The sequence below is a fragment of the Eretmochelys imbricata genome, chromosome 10 (genome assembly GCF_965152235.1).
Source record: "Eretmochelys imbricata isolate rEreImb1 chromosome 10, rEreImb1.hap1, whole genome shotgun sequence".
NCBI lineage: Eukaryota > Metazoa > Chordata > Testudines > Cheloniidae > Eretmochelys > Eretmochelys imbricata.
Genome location: NC_135581.1, coordinates 80,263,947 through 80,282,052, shown reverse-complemented (window position 1 = coordinate 80,282,052; position 18,106 = coordinate 80,263,947). Strand labels below are relative to the sequence as shown.

The window sequence follows — 18,106 nt, the reverse complement described above, 5'->3', positions numbered from 1 at the left end:
CTTCCAATCCTTTTTAAGCCTTCATTTGGTTGTGTACTTGAGGGGGTGGGCAGTATAGCCTTACAGAGGCTTGTATGAACAGACTCTAAAGCATAAGCTCTGTGGCAGACCACTGTGGTATGATGTGTCTACCAGTTAAAATACTCCATGTGTACAGCAGGTACCGGCACAGAGATAAACACAAATATTATGTAAACCAGTTAAGATTTACCACTAAACATCTATGGAATTCTAATATTTTCATGGATGTAGCATCTACATATTTTCAAAGAAAGTGTCCAGCAAAATTTAGAACAGCTGCCTTAATACAAAAATTACACAGAAAAAAAACATCTTTTTAAAAGTGTAATTTTTAAACATCTATACATTATATACCCTTTGGAAAACTCATTCAGGCTTTAAAGTCTGCTGTTCCCTTTCCTTATCCTGCTCCCACCAATTCTAATGGCAAAATTCCCATTGATTTCAATGGCAGCTGGGTTGAGCCCTTCCGACTTTATACTTACCATAGGTCCCATTCCTAACATAAGCACCACTTACGGCATGGCCCAGTTGACTGCAGAATATAATATCTTATGTCTGAGGAATTCAAAGTGCTTTACAAACAGTATTTAATTCTCCCAACATCCTTTTGACATACATAAATGCTATGTATTTTTCCAGACAGGAAAACCGAGGTATAGAGGGGTTAAATGACTTGCCCAAGGTCACGCAAGTCAGTACTGAAGAACAGAAATTCAGTGTTTTCAGCTAAGTCCCTTGCTCTAACTATAAAACATATTCACTCGGTCATAATCCACAAATGTAAAAGCCATTTATGAACTTTTTTTAAGTTTAAAAAAAAAAAAAAGTGTGATTAGAACCTTAGGACACAAATTTGCGGTTGTTAAAGTTTTGCAAGATCAACAGAACCAGGATTTGGAAAATAGCCTCAAGGATCCTCTGTCTACACATATGCAAGTTATTTATGTCGTCAAGTTCACAGTGATGTTATTGGCAGTTTATACTTGTGAACACAATTTTGTTGGAGACACAAGCTATATTTACTAGTCATATTGCAAAAGCTCTAAAAGCTTTTACTTATGTTTATTTATATTATATTTAGTATCTTTCAGAAGGGATTACTATGTTGCTTTTAGTACCTTTATATAATGATTTTAAAATCAAGTTATCGCCACTTGACATAGCATTGTCATATTTCAGAGTAACAGCCGTGTTAGTCTGTATTCGCAAAAAGAAAAGGAGTACTTGTGGCACCTTAGAGACTAACCATCATGTGCCAGCAATGCCCCTCTGCCATGTACATTGGTCAAACTGGACAGTCTCTACGTAAAAGAATAAATGGACACAAATCAGATGTCAAGAATTATAACATTCATAAACCAGTCGGAGAACACTTCAATCTCTCTGGTCACGCAATCACAGACATGAAGGTCGCTATCTTAAAACAAAAAAACTTCAAATCCAGACTCCAGCGAGAAACTGCTGAATTGGAATTCATTTGCAAATTGGATACTATTAATTTAGGCTTAAATAGAGACTGGGAGTGGCTAAGTCATTATGCAAGGTAGCCTATTTCCTCTTGTTTTTTCCTACCCCCCCCACCCCAGATGTTCTGGTTTAACTTGGATTTAAACTTGGAGAGTGGTCAGTTTGGATGAGCTATTACCAGCAGGAGAGTGAGTTTGTGTGTGTATGGGGGTGGGTTTTTGGAGGGGGGTGAGGGAGTGAGAGAACCTGGATTTGTGCAGGAAATGGCCCAACTTGATTATCATGCACATTGTGTAAAGAGTTGTCACTTTGGATGGGCTATCACCAGCAGGAGAGTGAATTTGTGTGGGGGGTGGAGGGTGAGAAAACCTGGATTTGTGCTGGAAATGGCCTAACCTGATGATCACTTTAGATAAGCTATTAATAGCAGGACAGTGGGGTGGGAGGAGGTATTGTTTCATATTCTCTGTGTATATATAAAGTCTGCTGCAGTTTCCACGGTATGCATCCGATGAAGTGAGCTGTAGCTCACGAAAGCTCATGCTCAAATAAATTGGTTAGTCTCTAAGGTGCCACAAGTACTCCTTTTCTTTTTGAGCATTGTCATAGTTTTTCAGCAAAGCTCTCCCTCTATATTTTTGGAAAGAATGCATTGATCATAACAGATTGCTACAAAATTCCATAAACAACAACCTTATATGATATCATTAGGCAGGCCAATATGAGGGTGTTCAGAGACATTTTAATCTCAGCCTATAATTTAAGTTCAAGGCTGAATCAGGGTTTCAGCCCCAAGTGGTCCACATATCACAAGATTAGCCAAGCTTGTGAAATTTCCACCACACTGGGCCCAAGAGGTGCTTGTGAGATTTTTGTCCACATCCAAAACAGAACCAATAAATAAGACCCTTCAGGTTTTGAATCTAGCCAAAAACAAAGCCACTCAGGCAGATTTTCACTAAGAACTTGTGAATTTGACACTTCAAAAAAAAAAAAAAAAATTCACAGGCATGCAGATTCCAAGCTCCAGACCAACTTCAATAATAAAAGGACATCTAGCCCAAAATTAAGGTACAATCCATTATGAAGGGCAAGGCAGTGCTGTACCAGTAGACTGTCTCTCAGAGTACTGCAAAGTGGTGTGCTCTTAATTGAGGTTAGCTAACATGGGTTAAAATAGCAGCGAAGGCATGGCAACTCAGCTTTTAACTTGGGTTAGCAGCTCAAGCACAAGCCTATAGGGGAGCTTGGGGTCAAATTTGAGCTGCTAACCTGCGTTAAAAGCCAAGCTGACATGTCTTCATTGCTATTTCAGTCTGAATTAGCTAACCTGAATTAAGGGGACACACTTTTTTGCAACACAGACATAGTATCAGAAGCACAACTGCCTCCTGGAGCTTCAGTCTAACTGGTCCTCCAAGTGGGTGGCAGTAGTGGGAGTAATTTGCTACACCCCTGTAAAATACTCCTTCTGGTGGGCATCGTTGGGAGGAGGAATCATGGCTCTGTCTGCTCCACATCCCTTTCCTAACTTGTTGCTGGGGGGAAGTTATGGGGGGAGGCTGTAAGTCAGCAGCAGCCCCTGTTCATGGACTGCAATTCTGGGTGGTTTTCTTTGTAGAGGGGAGTCCTTCCTCCTTCCCGCATTTGCATGGCTGTGTAAGAGAATATGGAGGAGGGTGGCACAAATTAGCCCTAAATGGAGCCACCAGTTTCAATCTCCTTGCTTAGCCTTTCTGTTCCAATTCTCCTCTCTCACAGAAGAGAATTAAAGGAGTTAGAAAAGAGAATCAGACCTCCAGCTTTTTGCGAATACAGACTAACACGGCTGTTACTCTGAGACCTCCAGCTGCTTGTCAGCCTTTTATTAGGGACAAAGTACTTTTTAAGCACTGGCATAATTTTTCAGATACTATTATGCGTTGTGTAGTAAACACTCGCTATGCACAACACTCAAAGGGAAGAACAACCAACTCAAAAAAGGCTTTTGGTAACACTTCACATGTGCAGAAACCACAGACACTGTATTTCTATGAAAAACCACTACATTTAGTTTTATGGAGTATACAAAATTAAGATAGTTATAGCTTGGTTCAGTTTTTCTACACAGCAAATGCTTAAAATTCAGTAGCAATGGGAAGGAAATTTTGTAGAAATTGTTTTTTTTTATCAGTTATAACAGAGGCGCACTCAGTACACAAACATACTGGTAATTCTCACTTTCCAAACATACTGGTAATTCTCACTTTCCAAAGCTGTATTCTATGATGTCCATTTTTTGTATTTAACCATTTTCTGCTGTGAAGATTACTAGTTTAAGTAAACTTCCTGTTTTATGGCTAAAGCAGCCAAAACAGCAAGACAAAATTTACTTTGTTTCATCATAGAAAGATATGGATTCAGTATCTGTTTCATCATCCAATTTTATTGCTGGCTGCAACTTCACCTCTGATACAAACATGTTTACACTCATCAACTGTAATATGATCAGAACAGCTCATATCAGCAACTGTATTCTACAGCCTTTCATATTAGGCATAACAGGGTTATGGACACAGTTTACAACAAAGATTTCAGTACAAGTAGCTACAAACTGTGGTGTAAATTATATCGATAACCAATCCAGACAGTACAACAGCTAAAATGTACAATCTGTTAAATCTCAAAACCTGGGTGTTAAATAGAGATTAGCCTCTAAAAACATTACTAGCCAGGAATATAAGTTATCAAAACCCATTTTATTTACATTTTCTAGAATTATGCATTCCTTTTTATTCTGGGGTGAGTACTGCTGGATTTATAATATTTTTAAAAGAACATCTTTCCATAAAAAGGAGTACTTGTAGCACCTTAGAGACTAACAAATTGATCTGAGCATAAGCTTTCATGAGCTACAGCTCACTTCATCGGATGCATTTAGTGTGAGCTGTAGCTCATGAAAGCTTATGCTCAAAGGTGCCACAAGTACTCCTTTTCTTTTTGCAGATACAGACTAACACGGCTGCTACTCTGAAACATCTTCCCATGAGGCCCTCTCATGATATTGCAATGTAGTAGAGATGTGAAATTAATTAAAAAAAAATCAAACCTAATAAACGGGATTTCTTATGGAGTAACATGCTACTAAGCATGAGCAAGGGTGACAGAAGCAGGGTCATGCTGAATAATTACCGTCCACAAAGAGCACTTCCCATCGGCTTCCTGATGTCTTTTCATCCACCATTCCCTTAGTCACTAATGTCTGTTATTTCTGTATTGAGTTCTTTTATCTGATTAAGGCCCCTTTCTGTAACCCGTCCTCATGCTGGTTAGTGCTTGTTCATGTGGTAATTGCTCATCTAGAGAGGAAGCATAGTTCAGTAGCTAGGGTACAGGCCTGGGACTCAATTCCCTGCTCCGCCACAGATTTCCGTAGCCTTAGGCAAGTCTCTGTGTGCCCATCTCTATCTCACTGGACTGTTGTGAGCACAAATATATTATGTACAGATATGGGGGCCATATAGGTAGAGTAAGACAGAGTAGTTTCCTTGAAGTCAATTCTACTATATGCACAAATAAAGTTAGACATCTATGTGTTTTCAGGATCAGGCCTTTAGTGTCTGAGCAGCTCAAAGGGGAAGGGGCCCTGTCTTTATCTCCTTATGCAGAGCCACAGTACTACATAAAATGAGAAAAGTAAGCAGCAGCAAGAGTGTAAATGAACATCAGTCCTGCCTGTCTGAGGCCTCTTTACAATAATTTTAAGGCCTTTTTACATTGCAAAAGCAGAGTAAAGAGGCCTCAGGGTAAATGAGAATCAGCTAAAGAGACTTCAAGCTATCTTTAAAGTAGCATTTACTCAACAATCATTACATTTAGGAAATCATATTGCTTCTTCAGTTACAGAAGAGGTTAAGCTACTAATGACTAGTACAATAGTCCAACTTGCAAACAACTTCAGTGCTGTTAAGTTTGCACGTAACAAAATGCAATTAGCAAGCATTCGCTAAGTTTAGTGAAGTCAGCCTAGTAGGACTAGAATACCTGGTTTCTGTCCTTACTAGCTGTATTACTTCCCCCTTCATTCCCCTCTCCCCAGTCAGATCCCTTCACTGCCAAACACAATGAGCTTTGGTCTGGAAAAAATTTTTTTTACACAGCACATGAAAGCAGGCTAGGATAAAAGTTAATTAGGACCATTCATGAGCCTTGCTGAAAGGGACTGCTGCATTTCAACCTTGTGTATTTAATTGCTCTCGACAGAGGAACACAAAATATTAAAATTAAAATAAATAAAAAGATAATTTGGGAATAAAATCTAATTTCAATTTAATTCAAGCACTGTTTGGCCCTATTTATTTCATAAAGTACATCATGCAGAATAATGGTATTGTGCATCAAACAGCATTAGAAGTTCCTAATAAATTAACAAGTGTAAATTAATGGCTGCTCAGTCCATTAAATCTTGTTAATTTTATTTCTGTTGCAATAATATAGTGATCACAAGTTTGCATTATTAAACCAATATTTATTAAGAGAGTTCATTTTAATTGGATCCCTGATGTGATAATCCTGTACAGTGCGCATTTCCCGATTTCATCCAATTTTTCCATTTACTTCTCATTATATTTAAATGAGCACAATATTCAAGGTCTTTTCCCTAATACTATAAAAGTTAAGCAACCATTTTAAACTTTACTTCACAAAGATTCAACATTTACTGTTCTACAACATGATATAATCCAACTCTTATGCGCCTTTAAAAAGCTGCTTAAAATGTTTTTATCTTTTTTAAAAAGTAAATGGTAGAGAATCAGAGAAAAGAAACAACAAAAGGCATGGTTTCAGAGTGGTAGCCATGTTAGTCTTTACTTGTGGCACCTTATAGACTAACAAATTTATTTGAGCATAAGCTTTTGTGGGCTAAAGCCCACTTCATCAGATACATGCAGTGGAAAATAAGTAGGAAGATATAGACAGACACACACACACACAACATGAAAAAATGGGGGTTGCCATACCAACTCTTAACGAGACCAATTGATTAAGGTGAGCTATTATCAGCAGGAGAAAAAAAAGCTTTTGTAGTGATAATCAAGATAGCCCATTTCAAACAGTTTACATGCTTACACTGTACAAACAGAGAGGATGATCCTGCAAAGGGAATTTTGCGGTTGATTTTAATTAAAACATGATCTGGTCCATACCTCTCAGGAAAGAACAACTAAACAATGTTGAGAAGCACTGCCTGCTGAAGTAGATATTACTGATACAGGGAGAAAGCAGACTTAAATCCATTCTATTGGGATATTTTAATTTTTGGCTCAATCTACACACAAAGTTGGGCTGATTTAACAAAAGGGGTGGTTATAAATCAGTTTTGTCAAACTAGTCTAACTTTGCATGTGGACACTCTTAAATTGATGTAAACCTAATTACTATTGATTCAGCTTGCCCACAGAAGCAAGCTAAACTGATATAAGACAGTTTTAAACTGAGAAGCATGTCCACACTCAAACATGCACTGGCTTAGTTTGTGTGTAGACAAGACCTGAGACTGTTAGAAATATTAATGGCACACCAGAACTGAAAGGAAGCCACACTTTTGCAAGCTCACAGATAGCATACACTACAAAGTTGTCCTCAATTGGTTCCATTTACTGTATTTAGGGTTTAGTTAAGATGATCCTAAGGAGAAGGTTAAGGATACATTTTTGTAAAATTTGCAAGGTCAACTAGCAACACAAAGAACACCCAAACAAGGTTTTCTAGCACCTCCTAAGTATCTTCTTAAGGCTAGTACTATTAAGCATTATTTCTGTTTAAATGGTATTTTACACCTAGGTGGGGGAAGAGAGGAGAGAACTGTGAAAGACTTTGTAGTGTAGACCAGGTCTAAGTTAAGTCAATGTAAGCTGCCTTGCACTGACCTAGTTGTGCATGTGTCTACACTTAAATTTATTTCCCACCAATATAAGCAGCCTGTTATAGTGATGCCGTTAACACCACCAACCCAAGCAGCGTTGAGACATGGTTGATGTACTGAGGTGGACACACTGCAAGTGTAGACATAGGTAACACAGTGTCAACCCAACAGTCCTCCAGCAGTTTTCCTACAGTGCCCGACACTGACCGCTCTGGTCATAACTGTGAACTCCACTGCCCAGGGATCACCTTTTAAAACCCTGCAATTTTTTTTGAAAAGCCTTTTCCTGATTGTCCAGCTTTGTGAGCAGACCTAGCAGCTCTCCACTGTTGCGTGGAACTTCCCAGCTGATCGTGCCGGCTACCCGCTCCAGACACAGTCCGGCCTGGAGTAAACAGGAGATTTGGGATCTCCTGTGCATGTGGGAAGAAAAGCCTGTGCAGGCACAGCTATGGATCAGCTGTTGAAATGTGGACACTTATGAGCACACTGCACGAGAGATGCAGAAGAAGGGTACAGCAGGGATCTACAGCAATGCTGTGTGAAAGCAAAGGAACTCTGGCAGGCATATCAGAAGGCCAGGAAGGCCAACAGTCAATCCAGTGCTGAGCTGCAGCCCTACCACTTTTACAAAGAGCTGCATGCTATACTTGGCAGAGACCCCACCAGCACACCACTATGGAACCAGAGTCACAGGCACCTGCTGTGAACACAGAGGAGAAGGAAGAGGAAGAGCATGGAGGACATGCAACTGGGAGTTCCAGATATGTCACAAGCCAGGACCTGTTTCAGACTCCACCACAGTCCAGTCAGTCACAGCAGCTGAGCATGGGTGATCCCAATGCAGGGGAAAGAACCTTGGGTAAGTGTGTATATGTTATTTTCCATTACAATGATGTACTGATGGCAAACCCAACTTAACAGGACACAGCTATCGACTTTTCATTCATTTACTCATCCTAGAAGGTGTAGCAGAACAACAACAAGAGGTAAAGGTATCATCTGCTTTTCATTCCCCTGCAGAGATAGGCATGGAAGGCCACATGGCGCAGTTTGTTTGTGTATACAGGGATATCCCTTGAATCCACCTGAGAAATCTCAATTAAACTTTTGGCTACAATCCTCTCCCAAAGGTTTCTATGGATGGCAGCCTTATTTCTTCCTCTGCAGTATGACAAATTCCCATGCCAGTCAGCAATAATTTCAGCAGCACCATTGCAGTAAACAAGCTAGTAGCATACAGGTCCTGGTGGCTTCAGAACATGAGCAGCAGCTGTGCTCTCTGGGCCTTTGTCATCCTCAGGAGTGAGATATCAGCTAAAATCACCACCACCTGTGGAAAATGGTGCCAGAACTCAATGCCATTGCCCTATACTCAAGAGTTTCACACAACTGAGCAATTCTCTCCTTATTTCCCTCACCCCTGCTAGGCCATAATCATTTGTGTGCAAGCACTTCAAAGCAGAAGCATCAATAAATATGTCTAGTTTTAAAATTTAGAGGAGCAAGGGAACAGTCCAAGTCTCAACTTTCGCTTTCCATTGTGACCATGGCACTTCTGTGTGCTTTCTCGGTAGCTACTGCCACTGCAGCCTCGGGGGGTTCACCCTCCACATCCGGAGAATGCCTGAGCCAGATAAGGGGGAGAAAGAAGATGACTCAGGGTAACAAGTTCAGTGAGACCCTGTAAGCCAGTACTGCATCAGACCATGAGCTCAGGGTCTGGAGAGTGAATATTGCAGACTGTATGGAGAAGGAAAGAGCAAACAAGAGAATGGCCCAGGAGTTCCAGCAGGAAAAGGAGAGAAGAAAAAATGCACCAGGACATAATGGGACTTCTCCACCAGCAAACACAGATGATGGAGACTGTTGTGGACCTACAGGTTCAACAATCACGGACTTGCCTCCCTTTGCAATCTATGGAGAACTCTGTTATAATACAGTAACTCCTCACTTAAAGTCATCCCAGTTAACATTGTTTCATTATTACGCTGCTGATCAATTAGAGAACATGCTCATTTAAAGTTGTGCAATGATCCCTTATAACGTCGTTTGGCAGCCACCTGCTTTGTCCACTGCTTGCAGGAAGAGCAGCCCGTTGCAGCTAGCTGGTGGGGGCTTGAAACCAGGGTGGACCAGCAGCCCCCCATCAGCTCCCCGCTCCCCTAAGTTCCCTGTGCAGCAGCCACCCAGCAGGCTACCAATTGCTGGCAGTTCAGCTGTCCCTCCCCCCAGTGCCGTGTGCTGCTCCTGCCCTCTGCCTCAGAGCTGGTCTCCAGAGCCTCCTGCTTGCTGTGTAGGGGGTGGGAAGAGGGGGCTAGTGTCAGGGTGTCCCCCCCTACCCCTTGCTTACCCCCATCTTCCATAGAGCAGGGGTCCCATGACAAGGCTCAGGACAGAGGAAGCTTCCTGGCAGCAGCTGCCATCTCTGCTTGCTGATTAACTTAAAAAGGCGCTGTACTTAAGAGTGGGGACAGTGTACTTAAAGAAGCAATGCACATCTCTGTGTGTGTGTCTGTCTGCCAATGCTGTCTCCCCTCCCTCCATTTGTGCTGCCTTGTAGAGCGTGAGGCTACATTAACAACGAGTTAACCCTTGAGGGCTCAGCCAACTGTTAGTTCATCATTTAGCAACACGGCATCACCTAGGAAATATCCACCCTCTGACTTCACCACCTCAACCAACCTTCACAATCATCTCGCTGTGTACCAGTATTAAATTGTTTATTTAAAACTTAATACACACACACACTAATATAGTCTCTTGTCCGGTGAAAAAATTTTCCCAGGAACCTAACCCCCTCCATTAACATTAATTCTTATGGGGAAATTGGATTCACTTAACATCATTTCGCTTAAAGTCACATTTTTCAGGAACATAACTACAACATTAAACGAGGAGTTACTGTACCTCCCTAGATCCCCCTCCCCCCACATTCCACATGGCATCAGGGGCTGCATCCCTGCCCCTAGCACTCCACTCCAGGGTACATTAAGGACAACCACAGTTTCAGATACGCTGACCTGAGAGTACCATAGGTGCCATGTGTGCGCCAAAATGGACATGAATGTTCCTGCCCTTTCTTCATCTCTGTACGTATTAAGTTTTCAATGTATTTGCTTTTAACTTTCACAGAATTTTTTGCAGCGTTTTAGTTACTGAATAAAATTCTATTGTTTGGAAAATAATTCATCTTTATGAGACCCGAACATATACTGCAAAATGCCTCGCAGTACTGAAAGCACCCACTTATCTCTTACTGTACAGCAGGACAACTCATATGATCAGTGACAAAATAAATGAATGTAATGCAAGCACCACAAAATTAATAGGCGCATTATAGAATCATAGAACTGGAAGGGACCTCTAAAGGTCATCTATTCCAGTCCCCTGTACTCATGGCAGGACTAAGTATTATCTAAACCATCCCTGACAGGGGATAGTCTAACCTGCTCTTAAAAATCTCCATTGGCAATGTTACATTCACAGATATCACGCCAAGCGCCACACAATTCCTAACGGGTCCCAACAGCAGGGCCAGGTAGAACACAGTACACCATGACACATTACTGTGGTTCTCTGTTAGAGAGCTATTTCAAAGCATCCCTGAGCAATATAGCTCAGCATTGAGCTATTGTGTCTGGCTCTTCAAACTCAGCAGACAGCCTCTCCACCTATACTCTGGCAGCATTTTTTCCCCCTATGCTCACAGATACTATGCAGCACACAGCAGGCAGCTATAACCACTGGGATTATTTTTCCCCAGTGAGATCCTATCTTGTGAGTAAATAACACCAGTGCTCTGTCAATCTACCAAAAGCACGCTCAACTGTCATTCTACATCTGCTGAGCCCATAGCCGAATCTTTCCTTGCTTCTGTCGAGATGGCCGGTGCACGGCTTCGTGAGCTGGGGAGTAAGGGGTAGGAGGCCAGGTCCTCCAGGATCACTACTGGCATTTCAACATCACACCAGTGGTAATCCGCCAGTTGGGAAAGTAAGTCCCTGCTTGCAACTTTCTGAACAGTCCTGTGTTCTTAAAGGTTTGTCATGCACCTTTCTTGACCAGTGAACGTTGATGTTAGTAAAGCGTCCCTGGTGATCCAACAATGCCTGCATATCCATAGAAAAGTAGCCCTTTCTGTGGATGTACTCTATGGCAAGGTGGTATGGTGGCAAAATAGGCATATGATTTTCAACTATTGCCCCACCATAACTGGGAAACCCCACTGCTGCAAATCCATCCATTAAGTCCTGCACATTGCTGAGAGTCACAGTCCTGCATAGCCAGAGACAATTAATGGCCCTGCACACTTGCATGACAATGGCTCCTACAGTGGATTTTCCAACTCTCAAATCATTTCCCACTGACAGCATTGTCAGTTTCCACTGTGTGATCACCACTCACTTCTCCTGTCAATGAAGCTCTCACTCTGGTGTCCCTGCACTAGGAAAATCAGGGCTGGGGCTAGTTCAGCACACAGAGCCACGAATGTAGACTTGCACATCCAAAAGCTATATAGCCATTGCTCATCATGCCAAGCCTGCACTAGAGCACTGCCTGGTGGCATTGCATTAATTTCTTGAGCCCAGAAACATCACTCCACCATGAATGCTGCTCTGTGAATGCCACCAACAACTTTGTACTGGTTCTTGCTATGCATTCTGTCCTGCACAAAATCATCAGGTTCCCCACTGATTCGGTTCTTCTTGCAGCTGTGCAAATACCAGAGGCTCATGCATCCTACACTTGGAACACTCATGACAATAGTGCAGAGCTGTGTAGGTTCCATGCTTCTTTCAGAGATGCAGACAGAAAAGGGAGCCATGAGGGGTTTGTGGGTTTTTTTAAGAAAGGTGCAAAAAATATGGAATATAGATAGCATTATGGAATGGAGAAAATTGCATGATGGGAAGTTGCTCCAAGTCCCCCCTGCATGACTCATTTCTGCCCCAATGTGCATTGCCAAAACTTCCCAAAAGACATCATGCTGGATGGTGGCAGATTGCACACTGGGAGACCTATCTGTGGTGCACTGCACTCTGCACTGCCACAAGCATTCCTGGTGAGTAAGTGCAGCACCAGCACAGGGAGCCAAGTATGCATGCACACAAATAATACACTAACTGCAGCAGCTTTATGCCAACATAGCCTGCATCGGCAAAAGTTTGTAAACCTGCCCTCATTTTGTTCCATTTCTTTCCAAAAGAAAAAATATCCAGAGTTTCCAATTCAGTCATTATACTCTAGCCTTATATCCGATGAGTTCTATAAGAACTCACACTCATCCTCTCTTCCCAAATATATTTAAATTAACAAAACTTACTTAAAAAGCTTGCCTCTTTCACCAACAGAAGTTAGTTCAATAAAATACATAGCCTGCCCCACCTTGTCTCTCTACAATTTAAAGGAATTTATTCTTTACATAGAGGAATCTTGGCTATTGTAAAAACCACTTGCAATGTTAAATAGAAATACCACAATTGGATCAAAAAAGAAAACAGGCACAGAAAGACACACAAAGGCCACAACACTGGAAAGATCTTATATTTTACCACATGCGTGCACAATGAATAATACTCTTGAAATAGTAAGGCATTTATTGTCTCCTCTCATACAGACAAATGTCTATAATGTGTGACACCTAGAAATTAATCAGTATCTGCCACACATTGCAGATTTCCACAGTACACTCACATTTAGTAATTTTAAGAATTAAATGCTTACAATTCACCATAACTCCTTTTGTTTCTAGGACTGACTGTGGAGATGCTTGGCATGTGCACAAACAGTGCAACCCATTCTAATGCAGATCACAGGTTCAGGAACAGACTTATGAACTTGTTGCTCTTCTCCTCAAAGATGAAATTTAAAGTTGACATGTTTGTGTTCTGCAGAGAGTACAGCAAAGGTAGTTGTATGCCATCCAATTCCACAACAACACTCTTTGATTTCAGAGAGCTATACTTACAGCCACCAAGAACTTTGAAAACGTGATGCCAACTGGTGGCTTGTAGGAACGACAGATTCAAACCTATTTTCAGAGTAAAGCAGCAACATCCTAACTTTGAACACGTCTGTGTTCAAGGAAGGTATTCCAGCAGCATACAACTTTGGAGAGGTCAAAAGGACACATGAATGCCCATTCTACACCAGATATTTGCAAAACTATCACAAGAAGCTATCACTAAGTTATCTGGCAAAAGGAGCACGTTTTTGAATAATGTCAGCTTAACGTGAATGGAAAGCCTTCTTAATACCCATTAAGATGCAGGCTAACACATCTGAAGCCATGCTAGATGGCAGTGCTGTAGTTGGGAGGGAGAGAAGGGGAGTGTTTTAGAGGGAAAGACTAGTGTGCTTAGGGTTAAGTGAATGGAGAGCAAGGGCATGCTTTGTATGACCATATCCGATTATTAATGCACAGATTTCCACCTCTGCACGGAGAAGGTCACCCACATAACACCTTCTCCTTTTCTCAGCCTGGCTGAAGACCTCTGTGGTTGGGGATTCTAATGTAGGACAAGATGACGACCAAAGGCCTGGGGAGCTATATACATTGCTCCCCCACCTCGCTACTAGGAATCTACTTAAAATTTATACAGTCTCAAGCAGAGCCCCCTTTATGCTGTGGAAACTCCCCTTTGGAGGAGGAAGGACAAAACCCCTTTAAGTAAACTATTCTGCAAGGGAGCAGCACTAGCAGGCCAAGGTGACAGTGGACCCAATTCAGTCAGGGTGGATGTGGTCCACTCCCAATAATTGATGGAGGTGTCAATACCAAAAGAAGGAAAACTGACATAAATGTCCACAAAATGGACACAAAATCAGACATCAGGAATGGCAACATACAAAAGCCAATAGGAGAACACTTCAATCTCCATGGACATTCAATAACAGATTTAAAAATAGCCATCCTTCAACAAAAAACTTCAAAAACAAAGAGAAACTGTAGAGCAACAATTCATTTGCAAACTTAACACCATTAATTTGGGCTTGAATAGGGACTGGGAGAGGCTGGCTCACTAAAAAGCAATTTTCCCCTCTCTTGGTATTGACATCTCCTCATCAATTAATGGGAGTAGACTACATCCACCCTGACTGAATTGGCCTGGTCATCACTGGTGCTCCACATGTAAGGTAACTCCCTTCTCTTCGTGTGCCAGTATATTTATGCTTCTATCTGTAATTTTCACTCCATGCATCGGAAGAAGTGGTTTTTTACCCACGAAAGCTTATGCCCAAATAAATCTGTTAGTCTTTAAGGTGCCAACAGACTCCTTGTTGTTTTTGTGGATACAGACTAACCTGGCTATCCCTCTGATATTTGACATTCTGTGTAACTTTGGGCAAGTAATTTCATCTCTTTATACTGCCATTTCCCCGCCACCCCTTGACTATTTATACTGTAACCTCTTCCAGGCAGTGACTGTCTCTTACTAAGGGTCTTCACAGTGCCCAACACAGGCCAACCTGATCATGGGCTTTATTATTCTAGAACATATTGCAAAAGAACCTAAAGGGGCAGGTTAATCTTTTGTGTTAACTTTTGCTGCAAGGGGCAAATGCTGCCAGGCTCACTCAGGCAAAACTCCTTTTGCTGTCAAGGATTAAGGACTGCAGGATTGGGCCTTGTGTCAGCAGACATAAAAGACTGTAATGGTTGCTGGAGGACTCACTTTAGTGGGTAAAAGTAAATTTGCAGAACTGTAAGAGATAAATAAACCTTAACCTCTGCATGCTTAGCATTAGCTAGAATGTTCTCATTTAATGGTGATGGCTTGTGATGTTTACTCTTTTTGCTGATGATTAATTTTAAACTCCCTTTTCCCAGAAATAATTGAAACAAGTTTCCCCACCCTAACCCTATTTGTTTCCCTGGAATTACAATATATCAGAAAATGACTCCCAATCCTTCCCAAACACTTGTGCTGTTAATTATGGAAATTTCAAGTGATTCCCTTCCCAGTTCTGCACTGGTCAGTCCTTATTAAAATCAGAAGCCCAACACACATAGCAAGTCACATCAGTAGCAGAACTTTTTGGGTTTGAAGCAAATACTTCAAGAGCTTTAAGCCTAATTTTGAAACTCATGGTGACCAGCTAAAGACAGAGAATCCAGGGTAGTCTCACTAACTACAGTGGAGTCATTCTGAATTTACACTAGACTCTGACCTAGTGTAATTCGGTAGAGAAGAACTGAGCAAATATCGAACAATCTTTAAAAACTGTATTTGTTGGGCTTGGAGGTATTCATCTGGGGGGGGGGAGGGGGGGAGAAAGAGTTCCAGCTCTACCTAACTTTTTAAACTACTTGTTTCAGTGGTTCATACAACTGATGCGGCTTTGTGAGTACTAGCCACTACATATTAAATCATTCTGACAACCAAGAGTATATGGGTGCACATGCACGCATGAAAAAGAGAATCAATACACAGAAGCATACAATTATACACCATTGAACTGTTCTCAGTGAACTTTAATATGTTGAAAAAGCAATGCTGTATTATTCCATAAAATGGAACGAAAAATGCCAGATATCTGAATAAGCTTACCAAAAAAAAAAAAAAAATCAGCAATGAAAGGTTCTCAGTGATTTGATTTCCACAAAGATAATCATTTAAATACTTGTCCTCTCCTGTGCATTACGATGAGTCCTGTGTGCAATCATACTGAATCAATCTTAAAATACTGCAAAAAGAATTAATTTACATGGAAAAAATTAGTTATTCAATTTACATGACTCCTCCTGCAAACAGCAATCCCATTTCGCTGTGCAAATTGCCTTCCTTTGTTTGGGGTGGGGGGGTCAGGTCAAGTTACAACCACCTACTCTGGAAACATGTATCCAAGGGTCCTAAATCACTTGTTCAGGGAAATGTGCGACTGAACATAGCAAGACACCTAAAACTAATTTCTCTCATTCAGAAAGGAAATCAGAGATACTAATTTTAACAGTAACAGAAAACAGAGTGAAACTTTTGGCTATGAAACAGAGAGTATCACCTACAGGTATAACTAATCCAGAATACTTCCATCTTTTTTCAAATCTTAGCTGAAAACATTTTCCCTTCTTAATTTCTGTCTCCGCTGTTAATAGATTGTAGTTCAATTCTGTGATCTCTTAATTTTAAATATGCAAAGTATTCTGGAATAGTTTGTAAGAAAGGAATACAAAACCAAACTTCTATTGCAGTTGACTGGAGAGAAAAGCAAAATTCTTCTAACACAAGCCTGTAATGGTATTGCTTTTCGGAGTACCCCATGTGTATGCTTAACATCTATAATATGCACACAAACGTGTGTGGGTGCATGCATCAGTCTGCAACTATTTACAGGTACACGTGTCTCAGCCATGCGTGTGCAAATGGGTGTCCATACGGTTATTCACCTCTCAGTGTCCTGGCAAGTAGCTATGTGTGAGTATAAAAGAGAATGCACGTATTTATATGGGTGCCCTTATGCTTATGTCTCTTGTGGGTGTCCATTCCTTACCTCCGCACATGAATACATGCTTCTGCAAGGACACCCATGATTGTGTATGGATGTAAGTCTCTCTCTCTGTGGGCAAACATATATCTCTGCCCATGCCTGATCTGTGCATGCCCCCCTCAGGGAACACAGGTGTCTCTCCATGGGGCCCCCCACGTGTGATGAAGGTGCCTATTCCCACATGTTGTGCCCAGCAGCCTGTGCAGATCTCTCTTTGTGTGCCCCCCGGTGTTCTGTGTACATGTCTCTCTCGGGGGGAGCACATATGTCTCCGCATGGGCGCCCCTGATTTGGTCTGTGGGTGGGTGGGTGCCACCTCTGTGGCTCTGCGGTGCCCCTGCTCGGCCTGTGGCTGGGTGGATCCCCCCACCCCGGGGTGCCCTCTCCCTACCTAGGGATGGTGATGCACTTGGTGTTGATGTTCTGCGTGGTGATCGCCTTCTCCAGCTCGTCCAGCTGCCCCGTCTTCTTCAGCTTCTTCACCAGGCTCTTCACCGCCTTCTCGCACCATTTCTCCTCCTGCCCGTTCTGCTCCCCCTTCTTCCAGCCCAGCAGCCGCTTGACGATGGGGGGAGTGAACGGCAGGATGGAGGACATGCTGGCTCCCCTGCCCGGCGCTCCGGGAGGCAGCGCCCCACCCAGCCGCTGCCGCCTCCCGCTGCGGGCGGCCCCGCGCTCCGAGCCCGCCCGAGACCCCGCTCAACTTGGCGGCGGCGGCGGCCCACTGGGCGCCTGCCCGGCTCGCGGCGCGGCCCCCCGGCGCGGGACTGCTCCGCCGGGCAGCAGCGCACAGGGCCGAGGGCAGCGGGGCTGGAGCCTGGCGCCCGGCTTCGCTCGGAGCCCGGCCCCGCGGCGCCCTCAGCAGCCCCGGCTGGCGGCGGCAAACTTTGCCCCGACTGCTCCCGCGTTCCCCTGAGGCGGAGACTCCTCCGGCCCCCACCCACCCCGGCTCTGCGTGTGCGGAGAGGCGGCCGCTCCAGCTCATTCCCAGTCTGCCTTTCATGCAAATCGCCGCCCGGCCGCCCCGGCTCCCACCCCCGCCAGCCCGCCCAAACGCGCTGGCTCGCGCTGCCGAGGGAGGGAAAGAAGGGGAGCAACGGGCGGCCAGCGCCGCCCCCGGCCCGGCCCCGCCCCCAACCCGGCACGCGGGAACCACCAAGAGCCAAAGCGGGGGGGCTCCCCTCAGTGACCCCCAAACACACAGCGAGCCTGGGGAAC

General features: G+C 43.1%; 1 protein-coding gene across 3 annotated transcripts in view; it reads right to left on the bottom strand.

Moving 5' to 3' along the window:
- SMAD3 (SMAD family member 3) overlaps window positions 1–17,485 on the bottom strand; it is a 104,608-nt gene extending 87,123 nt beyond the window's left edge. For all 3 annotated transcript variants that reach the window (XM_077828177.1, XM_077828178.1, XM_077828179.1), the window contains exon 1: window positions 17,280–17,485. In XM_077828177.1, the coding sequence (XP_077684303.1) occupies window positions 17,280–17,485 (206 nt within the window). The remainder of the gene's footprint in view (window positions 1–17,279) is intronic.
- Between the last annotated feature and the right edge of the window lie 621 nt (window positions 17,486–18,106).